This window comes from Dromiciops gliroides, chromosome 1, assembly GCF_019393635.1.
Source record: "Dromiciops gliroides isolate mDroGli1 chromosome 1, mDroGli1.pri, whole genome shotgun sequence".
Classification (NCBI taxonomy): Eukaryota; Metazoa; Chordata; class Mammalia; order Microbiotheria; family Microbiotheriidae; genus Dromiciops; species Dromiciops gliroides.
The window spans coordinates 509,831,809-509,846,726 of record NC_057861.1 but is presented as its reverse complement, the minus strand read 5'-3'; the positions used below and the strand labels follow the sequence as shown (position 1 = coordinate 509,846,726).

The window sequence follows — 14,918 nt, the reverse complement described above, 5'->3', positions numbered from 1 at the left end:
AATGCCTTGTGTACCAAAATGGCCTTTTCTGTGAACAGAGAGGCATACCTGGTGGTAGAATTTCCGGGGAAGAAATGGCTTACCTTCCGGAGACACCCAGATGCCATTGATCTGTTTCGCCTTAAATTTCTTTTTCCACTTTTCTACTTCAGAATCGTCATAGGTTAGGTTGGAAGGAATATCCTCAGAAGGTGAAAGGTTAAATACATGTTCAGGAGCTTCTAATGCAGCAAGCTTGGCTGCAGAATCGGCTCGTGCATTTCCCTTTGAAACAGGATCACTATTCCCTGTGTGGGCAGGGCAATGTACAACGGCTAGGGAAGAAGGCAGTTTTAGGGCATCTAAGAGGTCCTTGATAAGGTCCCCATTGGCAATAGCCTTGCCCGAGGATGTTAGAAAGCCTCGTTGACGCCAAATCATACCAATAAAGTGGCATATGCCAAAGCCATATTTCGAGTCAGTAAAAATGGTGGCACTCTTATCTTTAGCTATATTACAGGCCTGTGTAAGAGCCACAAGTTCAGCAGCCTGTGCACTAAAATGGGAAGGCAGAGAAGCTGCCCAGAGGGTGTCATAATCAGAAACTACAGCAGCTCCAGTAAAACGGGTTCCCTCTCTCATAAATGAGGAACCATCTGTATAGAGGACAAGATCAGGATTTTCTAAAGGTGTATCAAAAAGATCGTCACGGGGTTTTTCAGCCATATCAACTAAAGAAGCACAGTCATGCAATGGTTCCCCCGAGAATGGTAAGTTAGGGAGTAGTGTTGCTGGATTAAGAACTGTGCAGCGTTTTAAAGTGATATTCTCATTACCTAACAGGGTTATTTCATACTTAGCCAGCCTTTGATCTGAAAAGGCTTGTGTCCTGTGACGTAGTAAGAGAGCCTCCACTTCGTGAGGGCATTGCACAGTTAGAGGGTTACCTAGGACCAAATCAGAGGCTTTTTCTACCAAAAGCGCTGTGGCCGCCACTGCTCTAAGGCAAGGTGGCGCTCCAGCCGCTACAGGGTCCAGCTGAATTGAATAGTAGGCTATAGGACGTTGGTTAGGCCCCAGTGACTGAGTCAGGACTCCAGAAGCCACCCCCCTTTGTTCATGCACAAAGAGAGTGAAAGGCTTACTATAATCTGGCAGTCCTAGGGCAGGTGCTGATAACAAGGCCCGTTTTAATTCTTTTATGGCTGAGAGATGCTGGGGATCCAACTGTAAACTGTCTGGAACAGAACTTTTTGTAAGAGCTATGAGGGGTTTAGTAATTTCACCAAAAGAGGGTATCCATTGTCTACAGTACCCAGCTGCTCCCAGAATGGCTCTCAACTGCCTCTTAGTAGTGGGGGCAGAGAGTTGTTGAATGGCCTGGACTCTCTTAGAAGAGACAGAGCGAGTTCCAGCAGCCAAAATAAATCCTAAATATTCTACCTGGGGCAAACACCATTGTACCTTTGTCTTGGAAACCTTGTGTCCTCTCTTGTGCAGCTCCAGCAGTAAGTGACGGCTATCTTCCTGACAAATTTCAGCATTAGGAGAGGCCAAAAGTAAGTCATCTACATATTGTACTAGTATGGAGCCCTTAAAGGTAATAGAGGCCAGATCCTGCTGTAAAATTTGGGAAAATAATGTGGGACTGTCTACAAATCCCTGTGGGAGTCTAGTCCAGGTCCACTGTCTATTTTTCCAGGTAAAAGCAAATAAATATTGGAAGTCCTCATGTACTGGTATGGAGAAAAAGGCAGAGCAAAGGTCTACCACTGTGAAACATGTAGATTCATAGGGAATCGAGGAAATTATCGTAGCCGGGTTTGGAACTATGGAATGTCTAGGAATAACATAATTATTAATCGCTCTAAGATCTTGCACAAAACGATAAACAGGTTTACCATCTGGCCCAGGCTTGGGTTTTTTAACTGGCAAAATGGGAGTATTGCATGGAGAGTGATGACATGGAATAATAATACCCTGGCTTTTCAAAGCCTCAATTATAGGGGTGATCCCTTCTATTGCTTCCCTAGACAATGGATACTGTGGAATGGAGGGGGGTGGTCCCCCCTTAACTTTAAAGGTAACAGGCATGGCAGACTTAAGGAGCCCCACCTCATTAGGGGATGAGGCCCATAAAGACTCAGGAATGTCAGAGGGGATTTTGGATACCTCCCCTGCTGTTCCTTGAGCTTCTGTAAGTAAAATTGGTAATAAATGAACAGTATCCTCTGGCAATTGTAAGGAGACAGCCCCATCTGGAGCACAAGATATGGTTGCTCTAAGCTTGCAAAGGAGATCACGACCTAATAAATTTACAGGGGCATCAGGCATGAGTAAAAATGAATGTTCCACTGTTAAGGGCCCCATAGATACCATGCGAGGATTCAATTTTGCCACTCTCTGGCTCTTTCCTGAGACTCCCACTACATTCAAAAATCCTACAGGTCTACACCCAGCATCTGGTTTGCTTACTAATACTGATTTAGAGGCTCCTGTGTCTAGCAGACAATCATAATAAGTCTCCCCCACTTTTAAGGTGACATGTGGTTCATTACTCTGGGGAGGTGAATGGACTGGCACAAGTGCATTCAAAAAATCCGGATCTGGGAATATATGGCTTTCATTATCTATGTTCCATTCCTCCCCAAGACACCATCATTCCTGTGTCCTCTTCTGAGGGGGGTCTTGGTTACCATTATTCTGGTACTGCCTTTCTGTATTCCTCCAAAAGGATCTATTTCTATTTTGATTTCGCCTGTAATTAGAATTAGAATTTCTTCTCCAAGTCCTACATTCTCTCAATTCATGCCCCTCCTTACGACAGTAACAACACACCTTAGTGTCCTTGTTCCAGTGTCCACATGGCTGACTAGGAATCGCTGGTGCCAGAATGCTCTGTTTAGGGTGATCTGGATCTTCCTCACGTGAGTCAAAGACATAATTTGCAAGTTCCTTAATTCTATCTACTGAGAGATTTCTCCAGTCTGGACATTGTTTCAGAAAGTATCTGCGTATTTCTGGCAGTGAATTATAAACAAATGTGTTGAGAATGATACAGGAATCTCTTAAATCTACTGGATCCAATCTGGTGTACTGTCTAGCGGCCTCACAAAGTCTATCATAAAATCTGTTTGGTCTTTCATTAGCCTCCTGAGGTAGGCTTAAAAATTTCTGCCAGTTTTCCGGTTTTCTAGAGCAAGATTCCATTCCCTTCAGAAGTGTTTCTCTAGCATCTTTTAATCTTTGGAAATCCCTATCATCATTATAATTCCACTCTGGATCCTTTAGAGGCCATTCCACATCGGCCTTACCTTTCGCAACAAGGGCATTTCCTGCTGAGATAATATCTGTAATCTCAGTTGGGGACAGTAAAGTTTCCAAAAGGCAAGTAACATCAGCCCAACTGGGTTGATATGCATTAAATATAGTCCTTAACTGTGAAATTACAGTGTTTGGATTTTTCTCAAAACTAGGGATGATTGATTTCCATGCGCTCAAGTCACTTGGTCTAAAGGGGCTATATTTTCTGACTTGAATTGGCACTCCCTTCTTACTATGTTCTATAGCTTCCTGCAGAGGGAGTAGTTTCTGCTGATCTGATTCTGAACTTGGATCATCTCTAGTAGAAACAGCCATTTTGAGGTCTCTCTCCATATGTGAGAGTTTCCCCCACATCATAACAATGATAATAACAAAAACAAAAAAAAAACAACAAAAAAGAATAAAATCCTTAGTCGTATGAACTATGGATGTGGTATTAAAAGGTATTTCAATTGCAGGCATAAAATTTCTACTTATATTAAACGTATTTTCCCAAAGATTCTCACGTATACTATTATACAAAAAACTTTTTGCTGCCTGAATGAGGAAAAAACCAATAATGTTATGAAGGACCATTGAGTAAACTATTCCTCTAAGTCGGGATGTTATGCTGTCCCAATACATTCCGATGAGAAAAATCAAAGGGATGGTAGAATATTCAAGCATCTTGCCCTTTAAACTGGGCTGGCTTTTCTGTTTAAAGCGAGACTTTCAGAGGCTTAAAGTCTTTAAGGGAGATTAGACAAAGGGAAAGTCCGCGGGGGGGGGGGGGGGGTATTTGGAAAATCCACCGAATTAGCCGGCTTATGGCCAAACTAGGGAGGGTGGGAGGGTCCTTAAGATCCCTTCGTGGTTGCCAAACTGTGAGATTTAAAATTGGATATTAGATCATAAATCTCCCCTACTTAACCCTTCCCTTAATTTATCTCCCAGACTAGTAAATGGAAGAAGCTTCTGGTTTTCTAGATAGAGCCTTTATTGTATATAAGGTGTTGTTGATTAGAAGGATAGGAAAATAGAAATACAGTACAAATCGTCTTAAATCTAGGCTTAGTCTATATTCCTTATAAAAACTCACCAAACCGATTTAGGCCACCTTTGGAGTGAGTCAGACCGTCAGTCCCGCGCCGCCAGGAGTCCCGCCAAGCCGGCAAAAAAGGCTACTCCCCTTCTCTCCACCCCGGAAGTCAAAAAAACCCCGGCAGGCAGTCTGACATGCGCAGCAGGCGGACTGTACCCAGCAGGCAGTCTGACATGCGCAGCAGGCGGACTGTACCCGGCAGGCAGTCTGACATGCGCAGCAGGCGGACTGTACCCGGCAGGCAGTCTGACATGCGCAGCAGGCGGACTGTTCATCTCCTCCCCAAAAGGGTGGTCCTTGAAAAACTGGCGTCTTTCAGTTATCCTAACCGACTGTTAAAAACTTTCATATTTTACCACACCCCAGAGGGGAGTTAAGCTTTCCCTATCTTTCTAGCTTGTTTTGTACCCACCTTAGAGATTATGTGTTTCATGAGTCATTTACTATAAAATTTCAATCTCAAGCTATCATTCATCATATTTTAAAGTCATTTTTTTCTTGGCACACACCTCCCCACTCCCAACCCCTACTCAACTAATAATGTACTTAGGAATGTCAAAGCCGTTTTTAATATTAACTTGAGAAAGACATAATCAAAAAGTATTCAAAAGAATATTTTGAATTAAAAAAACTATTCAAAAGAAATAATATAATCTATCTAGATTAAAATTATAGGATTTTAAATATATATACATATGTATATATATGTGTGTGTATGTATGTATATATGTAAATAACTTTGTCAATGCAAATAATGGAGAGTTAACTAATCAGTTCATGTAGTACTTCCTTTAAAAAAAACCAGTCCTTATGTGTATTCTTTTCGGTCTTTTAGAAGAACTAGGTATCTGATACACCTTGACTTGATATTTGACATTAGAGTTGGTTTAGTAGTTTCAGGGCCATGAACTTGGCCCATACCATCTATTACAGAATGGAGTTGGATGGAGACTGAGGTTCTTGCCTGTCTGCAAACCAGGTGGCTCAATCCTGTTTTGGGGTTCTTCTTTCAGTAAAATGAGGTTGTCTGTGAAATAAGTTGTTTCATATGTTTGATGGTAGCTATAGTATAGTCACAGCTAGGGAGTGAGGAGTTTTTAATATTAAGAGTAATAATTCTTGCTTTGGTTTAGAACCAAAATACAAATAGCTGCCAGGAAAGAGGTGCCACCAAAAAGGGAATAATGGTGGAGATGGGAAGGACAGAGGGTGACTAAGTTACTGCTGTTGTTTGGGGAAAACCCAGTATCTTGTTTGACTTGGAGTTGCTATTTTTGTTTGTTTTGTTGAATAGACTGATGGATGGGGGTGGGGATAGGAAAATATAATACAGAACAAAATGTTTCTTGAAGTCCCTAAGGAACTTTTTCCCTCTTTATTTCATTTTAGAGATCCTGAACTTTCAACTATTTGCCGAAATCCTGGCACTTTAATTTTATATCCTGGTGCTGAAGCAATTAATTTGGAAGAATTGATATCAGATTCTCCTATTTCTCTTTCCACTATCATCATCATTGATGGGACATGGAGCCAGGCTAAAGACATTTTCTACAAGAATTCCCTGTTCCGACTTCCTAGACAGGTAAATGAAATATGTTTGTGTATGTATGTGTGTATACACATACATTATACATATATGTATACACATATTGATGGTTGTATGTGTGCACATACAAAAAACCCTATCCATCCATCCATCCATCCATTTGTGTGTCCATGCATTTATTTATTTATGTAAATCATGTATGTTGTTGTATCCTCCAGTGAAGAAACTAAAGTTTTTTGCTTAATTCTTTTTTTTTTTTTTTTTTACGGGGCAATGGGGTTAAGTGACTTGCCCAGGGTCACACAGCTAGTAAGTGTCAAGTGTCTGAGGCCGGATTTGAACTCAGGAATTCCTGAATCCAGGGCCGGTGCTTTATCCACTGCGCCACCTAGCCGCCCCGAAACTAAAGTTTTTTAATGATGAAGTTGTGATATTAAGTTATTGTATTTAAATGGACTAATTTATTGTTCAATGGAATCTATTTAAAATTCATACCTATAACATTTTGGTGCATGGTTCAAACACGTAGTAAAATATCTTAGTACTTTACTATTTAATTAGTATTATTTCACATTTATATTATATTTACATATATATTATTTTCTGTTAAGTACCTTTAATCAGTTTTTACTTATAAAACTTTATAGGGACTAATTTTTTCTTTTAATGATGCATTACTGTAATTATTGATAACTATGGAGTAGTACTTATATTATGGAGAATAACCAGTCCAAATCACCTTATTTGTTCCTATGTTGATGGTTAGGCCAAAATCTTTTTGAGTAATTACAGACCTTATTTAGGATCTTTATTAATGTTCCAGCGTTTAATGCAATCAGTACAATGCCATCTGTACATAGGAACATCAGGAGGACCTTACCAACTATAGGGAATCACTCTGTCTTGGTATTTCTCTATGACAGAAGCAAATTATTTTGGCAAGCATATTTCTCTGTTTTTTTATTTAACTTGACTGACATTTATCAGAGTATTATTAAAAATATTATATGATTTCAAAATATGCATGGGTGATTTTTGATAACTTCATGGAATTAATACTTTTTTATAGTCAACAAAAACAAACATAGTAGAATCTTTTGTTTTCTGCACCTTTAGGTAAACTGTGTTTCTGTAAAGATATGGTCTTCTGTAGAACATAGTTTATCTTCTGATTTGTTTCATAAAGGCTGTACTTGATACATGTATAAATTTTCAATTTTCTTAGCAGTTTTTGTTAACTATGGAGTCTTTACCCAAATTATTGTAGTTTTGGGGTTTATTGAACATTGTGTTATATTTTTTTGCATCTGGATTTTATGCATCTACTCTTCCACTAATTGATTTTAAAGTTTTTTTTAAACCAATACCAGATAGTTTTGTAACGATTGGAATGATGCCACCTGCTGGAGACTTACTGAAGGACGCTCCGCCATGAGGAGAATGTCTTGTCTGAGGGCAAGACATGTGGCTCTTTGGCATCAGGAAGTGACGTTTTCTTGTGGGAGGAAGAGGGGGCAAGGCTGGCGCTCTCGTGCTCTTTCATCAGGGCTCTGGTTGAGAGTGGAGCTAAAGATGTGCTCTCCCTTTGATAGATAGATGAATCTAGGCCTTTTTCTCTTCATCAAATTCTTATTCTCCTTAATAAATGCTTAAAAGTCTAAACTCTTGCTAAAGCTTACAATTTATTGGCGACCACTCATTAGATATTTTAGACAGACTAGCTAGAATTTTAGCCCCTTACAGTTTTAAATATTACTATTTTGTAATATAGTGTGAATAAATTATTGCTAGTCCCTTATCTTTCCCACAATTAAAAAAATTTCTCCAGAGATTCTTGACCTTTTTTTCCTTGAGATGAATTCTGTGATTGTTTTTTTAGGTCTTTGGCAGTTTCATTGGTATATACTGAATGTATAAATTCATTGAATTAGGATTACCATTTATATTTTATTAGCATGACACAAGAATGAGAAGTTTATGTGTTTTTTAGGTCTCTCATTTTTTTCTTTGTAGGGTGTTTTGTAGTTGTACTAATACAGTTCTTATAGGTGCATTCCCAATTTTTTTCCATTCTGTAGTTATTTTGAATGAAATTTCACTTTCTAGTTCTTCTGGTTGGTTGTTAGTAATATACAGAAAAGATGATAATTTATGTGGGTTTATTTTATATCCTGCTACTTTGCTGTAGTTAGTAATTTTTTATTTAACTTTTTATTTGAATATTTAGGATTATCTAATTATATTACCATTATCATCTGCAAAAATTAATAATTTTGTTTCTTCTTTGATTCTGCTTATTCCCTTAATTTATTTTTTTTCCCTTTAAATAATAATGGTGACAATGGACATTCTAGTTTTAACTTTGAACTTATTGGAGAGGCCTCCTTTGCAAATAGTTAGGTCTCTTAGTTTTAGATACTATTTATCATATTTAGAGTAGGCCCATTTATTTCTCTACTTTCTAGTGTTTTTAACAGAAAAGGGCTATTACATTTTGTCAAAAAGTTTTTTGTGCATCTATTGATGTCGTGTGATTTTTTTCCTTATTAATATAGTCTGTAATGTTTATAGCTTTCCAAATATTGAACATCCTGTATTCCTGGCATCAAATCAACCTGGTTATACTCAGTAATCTTCTATTATGTTGCTTTAGTCTTTTTGCTAATACTCTATTTCATACTATATTTTTGTGTTGATCATTTTTAGGGAAGGTTTCTTTTTCTGATTTGTCTTTCTCATATCAAGATGGTATTTGTACCAGGGAAGGAATTTTATAAGCTTTTTTCTTTTTAGCAAAATTTGCCAAATATTGGGATTGATTTTTCTTTAAATGTTTGATAGACTTTACTTGTAAATCCATTGGTATTAAGATTTTGTCTTTGAGAGTTAATTTATAGCTTATTCAATTTCTTTTTAGGAGATTGATCTACTTAGATTCAGAAATAAGAACAAGAAATAGAGAATCTAAGTAGATCAGTTTCCTAAAAAGAAATTGAACAAGCTATAAATTAACTCTCAAAGACAATTTCTTGTTCTATTTATCTGGGTAGTTGATATTTCTGTAAATATTCATTTTAATTAAATTATCAATTTTGTTAGCACATAATTAGGTAAAATTGTTTCTAATTACTTCGTCTCTTCATTTGTTGTGAATTCTTTTTTTTTATTCTGCCAATTTGATTTTATTCTCTCTTTTTAAAGTTAGATTGTCCAATTATTTATGGGTTTTGTGTGTGTGTGTGTGTGTGTGTGTGTGTGTGTGTGTGTGTGAGAGAGAGAGAGAGAGAGAAAGAGAGAGAGAGAGGGGCAATTGGGGTTAAGTGACTTGCCCAGGGTCACACAGCTAGTAAGTGTCAAGTGTCCGAGGTCATATTTGAACTCAGGTCCTCCTGAATCCAGGGCCGGTGCTCTAACCACTGCGCCACCTAGCTGCCCCTCATAATTTGTTTTTTAAGTTTTTTTTTTTTCAGCAAACCAGCTGCCTGTATTATTTGTCATTTGAATAGTTATTTTTTCTTTCAGTTTTGTTAATCTCTTCCTTGATTTTCAGAATTCCTATTTTGTTAATTTTTAAAAATGTTTTGCTTTTTTATTATTTTGTAGTTTTTCTGATGTTACTTTTGTTGAAGCAAAGGTTTAGCAATATATTTTTTTCTTTTAAGGTTTGTTTTAACTGTGTCTCAAAAGTTTTGGTATATTGTCTCAGAGACATAATTTCTTTGTTAAAATTACCTATTGTTGGGGCAGCTAGGTGGCGCAGTGGATAGAGCACTGGCCCTGGATTCAGGAGGACCTGAGTTCAAATCCGGCCTCAGACACTTAACACTTACTAGCTGTGTGACCCCGGGCAAGTCACTTAACCCCAATTGCCTCACTAAAAAAAAAAAAAATTACCTATTGTTTCTACAGTTTACTTTTTGACTAACCAGTTCATTAGGATTCAAGTTTTTTTCATAAAAATTTTTTTCATTGTAATTTTCATTGCATTCTTGTCAGTAAAGGCTATGTTTCCTCTTTCTGCTTTTATACGTTTATTTATTAGGTTATTATGCCCAACTACATGATCAGTTTTTGTAAAGGTGTTATGCATAGCTTATAAATATATGCATGCGTGTGTATAAAACATTGTTGTGTATGCATACATATGTGCATATATCATTACTGAATGGGAAGAAAATTCAGTAATAACCAGAAACTTATCATATTTAAGCTTTTAAAAATTCTGTTCAAGTTCTTGCATTCTTTTTATTTAGCTTTATTTATTTATTTATTCATTTATTGTTTTTTGGGGTAATGAGGGTTAAGTGACTTGCCCAGGGTCACACAGCTAGTAAGTGTCAAGTGTCTAAGGCTGGATTTGGACTCAGGTCCTCCTGACTCCAGGACTGGTGCCCTATCCACTGCACCACCTAGCTGCCCCCTATTTAGCTTTATTTAGATCTGAAAGGGACATATTAATGTCCTTTAATAGTATAGTTTAACTATTTTTCTCTGTAATTTGATTTATTTTTCCTTTACTTATATATACTGTGTAATGATATTAATTAATTTTCAGTGATATGTTTAAGCATAATTTAGTTTCCCTACTTACCTCTTTTAATCATATCTATTTTTACTGTTGCCTTGTTTGAGAACATGATTGCTACCTTTGATTTTTGAATATTTTCAGCAGACACCACAAATTCAATTCCTATGAGTCATTTTAACTGTGTGAACCTTTATGTTGCTTCCCTAGTGTATCCCATTCTTTTTTCTTTACTCTCTTAAAAGCAACAGAGAGTTTGATGGTTCTTTACTTATCACTCCTTAACTGTGTTCTAATATTTCTTTTCTCATGGAGTTATTGTGTTCTGATAGCTCCCCTCTCTTTTGTAGGGTGGCCACTATTTCCCTAATGTTTTTTTTCTGCTTCCAGTTTCTTCCTCCAGAGACCCTAGGTTCTTTTGCTGCCTTTGTGTTGTGTTCACTTTTTCCTCTTCCTCTGGATCTGTCATGGGCTGCCTGGGCAATACACTGCCCTGTATTTTATTGTACCTTTTTCCTGGTCTTCTTGGGCACTGTGACTTCTACTTCTGGCTTGTTTGCTTAGAATGTCCACAAATTTCTGGCAGTCTGTTGTGGTCTTAGATTGGGTTGAAGATCTTGTAGACATTTCATTTTTGTTTTGTTTCTTTTGTCATTGTTCCTTTTTTTGTTATTTAGCCCTGGATTTGTGACCTGGAATGGGTATTGAGTAGCAGAGCTATCAGTTTGCACCTATTCCTGCATTTTGTACAAGTTTAGTCCCCTTCATACCAGTTCTGAGACGTCCTCTTGTCCTGGTCCACAGCATTTCCTTATATTATTAGAATGCTGTTTCTTATACACTCTGCTTTAGACCTGGTCTCCAGTGTCTCTCTCAGTCTTCCTATGCTATCCTGGACAAAAATGATGATTGTTTTCTTTGATCTCAAGCAGGATTTAGTCTGGTGCATTTTCTCGATTATTTTCAGTGGAGTCGGGGGTTGGGGAGAAGCTTGCTGTATTTCTTCTTGCCAATATGCCATTTTATCTCCACCTCTCTCTAAGGTTCAGTCTGTAATGTAGCCTTACATTTCTTCTAACCTAATCTCCTACTCTCCAATCCAACTGTAATCTAGCCTACATTTCTCCATCTTAATGTTTGTATAGAATATAAGAGATTTTATCACTTATCATATCATACTTAACTAGCTGTGTGACCCTAGGAAAGTCACTTAACCCTGTTTGCTTCAGTTTCCTTATCTGTAAAATGAGCTGAGAAAGCAATGGCAAACCACTACAGTATCTTTTCCAAGAAAACCCTAAATAGGGTCACAAAGAGTTAGCCATGACTAAACAATAATAATGAGCAAAGTTTCAGGAATGAATTATATTTCATAAAACATTTACCAGAATTAACTGTAGATTTGATGTAGAAACTTTATTGAAATTAGAATTATTATTGCTAAAATTTTAAAGTAACACATGTGTAAATTACTGAGATGGGGCTATTTTCACAATGATGATGATGTTTAAATAATACTTCAAGTCTGAGGTAATTACATGGAGATTAATTAGAACTAATATTTGATTTTTATCATAATGGAAGCTAATGAATATATATGTTTATATATGGATGGATATTATATATATGATGAAATCTAACCAGCCCTTGCCTAAAATAACGACAGACACAAAAAAGATTATGCAGTAATATAAAAAGCCATTTACATCATGTAACAGGTTATCCAAAACATTTTTGTAATTTATAAGCCTACAGCACCTGGTTCTTTGATGTCATTATCAGCATTGCAGACAATCAGATTTTCAAGCTCCATATGGCAATCACTTGTGTATACATATTATATATTTCCCCCAATATTTTTTAACAATAACTAGCACTTAGTGATTGGAGTTAGAATTCTTATTCATTTATTGTGAAAAAAATATGTTGTTGTAGCACAGAAAATAACAATAAGGCATATCTCAAATGAGTATTTAAAGGAATTGAAAGAATATATTCTTTTCTACTTTGTGGTAATGGAAAAAACAACAACAGCATAGTCTAACATATATATTTGCTATGACTATTTGTAAGGTTAAGATAATTATGGAGAATTGTATGTATTTCAATGCTATAAAATAAATCTTACCTTAAAATGTTATTCATCTATCTTAATAGACATTTGGCCTGTTTTCAGGTTTTGAGAGGTTATTTGATGCAACAATATGTGAAACTTTAAAAAGTATAAATGCTTTACAATTGTATGTATTAAAATTATTCATAACCATCTATGAATAGATGTGTTTCCTATGCATGGGTAATTTGATGGATCTGCTTTCATTACTATGGGAACATCTTCCAGTTGATGGAGATGACAATCTATCCATAACCTCTGATAGTCTTTTATTCTTGTCCTTATCGTCCCTAAAATTTTTCAAAGGTGGCCCATCCAGTTTTCTGGGGGCTGATTTCACATAACTCTCCATCTCCTGTCTCTTTTCCTTTGGGTAAGCTGTCCCCTATGCCTGGAATGCGCCTCACCTCCACCTCTTAGAATCTTTTATTTCCTTTAAGGCTCAACTAAAGCACCACTTCTATATGAACGCTTTTCTTATTTTCTCAGTTGCTAGTTGCTTTCTACTCTGAAAATTATTGTATATCCATTTTGTGTATAGCAGCATATATATCTCTTGAGTGCCCTGATAGAATATAAGGTTTTTGATGAAAGGAACTTTTATTTTTCTCTGTTTTCCCAGGGCCTAACACAATGCCTGGCACATTATAGGACTTTGATAAATGTTTGTTGACTGACTGATCTGTATGAGTGCTTTCCTCACTTGGACTTTCCTATACCAATGAAATCATAACCAGACCAAAATAAAAGTATCTCCTATTTGCAAAGTACTATGATACATACTAAGGATAGTAAATTAGTCAATAAAAATTAAATGCATTTATTTATGAAAATTAAAAAAAGAAAAATTTTAAAGAGGGGCAAGTATAAGGACAAAGCTAATGAGTTTGGTTATGGATGCGTTTAGTTTCATGTTCCATAAGTACATCCAAGTGGAGGTGTCCAGTAGGCAATTGGACTTGTTGAATTGGAATTAGGGAGTTAATTTGTCAAAATTATGAGACAGAGCTTAAGAACTGTTTCAGCCAGCATACATTTGACCTCTTTGGTAACCTCAGAGATTTGGCAGCTAAGGACAACACTGGTTTAGTTTATAAACTTGTCTGTAAAAACTTAAAAAGAAAGATACTAGAAGAGTAGGAACAGTTTTACCTCATAAAACAGTGGGAAACAATGGAAGGAAAAATTAATTTGAAGAAAGTTTGGTAATAGATCCAAGAAAACCAAAGGCTTCTGTAGAGAATTTAAAGATCAGAGTGAAAGAACAACAGACAAAACATTGACAAGATCTGTAAAGATTTTTTTTTTAAAACAAATCCATTTCACCATTGAGGTTGGTACCAGATGTGCTATATGGGGACATGGAAATGATGCTGAAGAAAAGAAATATGGAATCATCAAAAACTTGTAAAGCCTTACAACTAGCTCTGAAAACAGCTACAAGTAAAAGTCTAAAGCTGGGGATGGTGCCTCCCTGCCCCTAGGTGAGCAGAGCCCAACTTTAACATAAAGTTCAAAGTTAAGAAATAAGTTGGAAAAATGAGCAAACAAAAACAACAACAAATAAAAAGCTACCATGGTGTCTGGGAAGACCAAGACATAAACTCAGAAGGCAACAATGTGAAAACAGCCTCAAAGAAAAATGCTAATTTGATCCAAGCCAAAAGAAAAAAAAAAGAAATTCCTGAAAGAGTTAAAGAGATGAGAATGGTAGAGGAAAAATTGGGAAAAGAAATGAGAGTAATCCAAGAAAATCATGAAAAAAAAAAAGAGTCAACAGCTTAGTAAAGGAGCATCAAAATACACTGAAGAAAATAACACCTTAAAAAACAGAATTGGACATATGGTAAAAGAGGCACAAAAATCCAATGAAGAGAAGAATGACTAAAAAAGTAGAATTGGCCAAATGGAAAAGAAGGTACAAAAGCTCACTGAAGAAAACAATTCCTTAAAAAGTAGAATTGGGCAAGTGAAAGCTAATGACTCCATGAGATGTGAAGAAACAATCACACAAAATCAAAATAATGAAAAAAAATAGAAGAAAATGTGAAATGTCTCACTGGGAAAAAAGATTGACCTGGAAAATAGGTTGAGGTGAGATAATTTAAGAATAATTGGTTTACCAGAGAGCCATGATAAAAAAAACAGCCTTGACATCTTTCAAGAAATTATAAAGCAAATTGCCCCAATATCTTAGATATAGAGGTTAAAATAGAAATCAAAACAATCTACCAATCACCTCCTGCAATATCTCCCCAAAATAAAAGCTTTCAGGAATATTATAGCTGAATTCCAAAGCTTCCAGGTCAAAGAGGAAATGCTTCAAGTAGTCAGCAAAAAATAATTCAAA

The 14,918-nt window shown here is 36.4% G+C and overlaps 1 protein-coding gene across 3 annotated transcripts in view; it reads left to right on the top strand.

Annotated features, from left to right (window-relative positions):
• Positions 1-14,918, top strand: part of DTWD2 (DTW domain containing 2) — a 186,973-nt gene that overhangs the window by 67,086 nt on the left and 104,969 nt on the right. For all 3 annotated transcript variants that reach the window (XM_043978707.1, XM_043978704.1, XM_043978705.1), the window contains exon 4: positions 5,774-5,966. In XM_043978707.1, the coding sequence (XP_043834642.1) occupies positions 5,774-5,966 (193 nt within the window). The remainder of the gene's footprint in view (positions 1-5,773; positions 5,967-14,918) is intronic.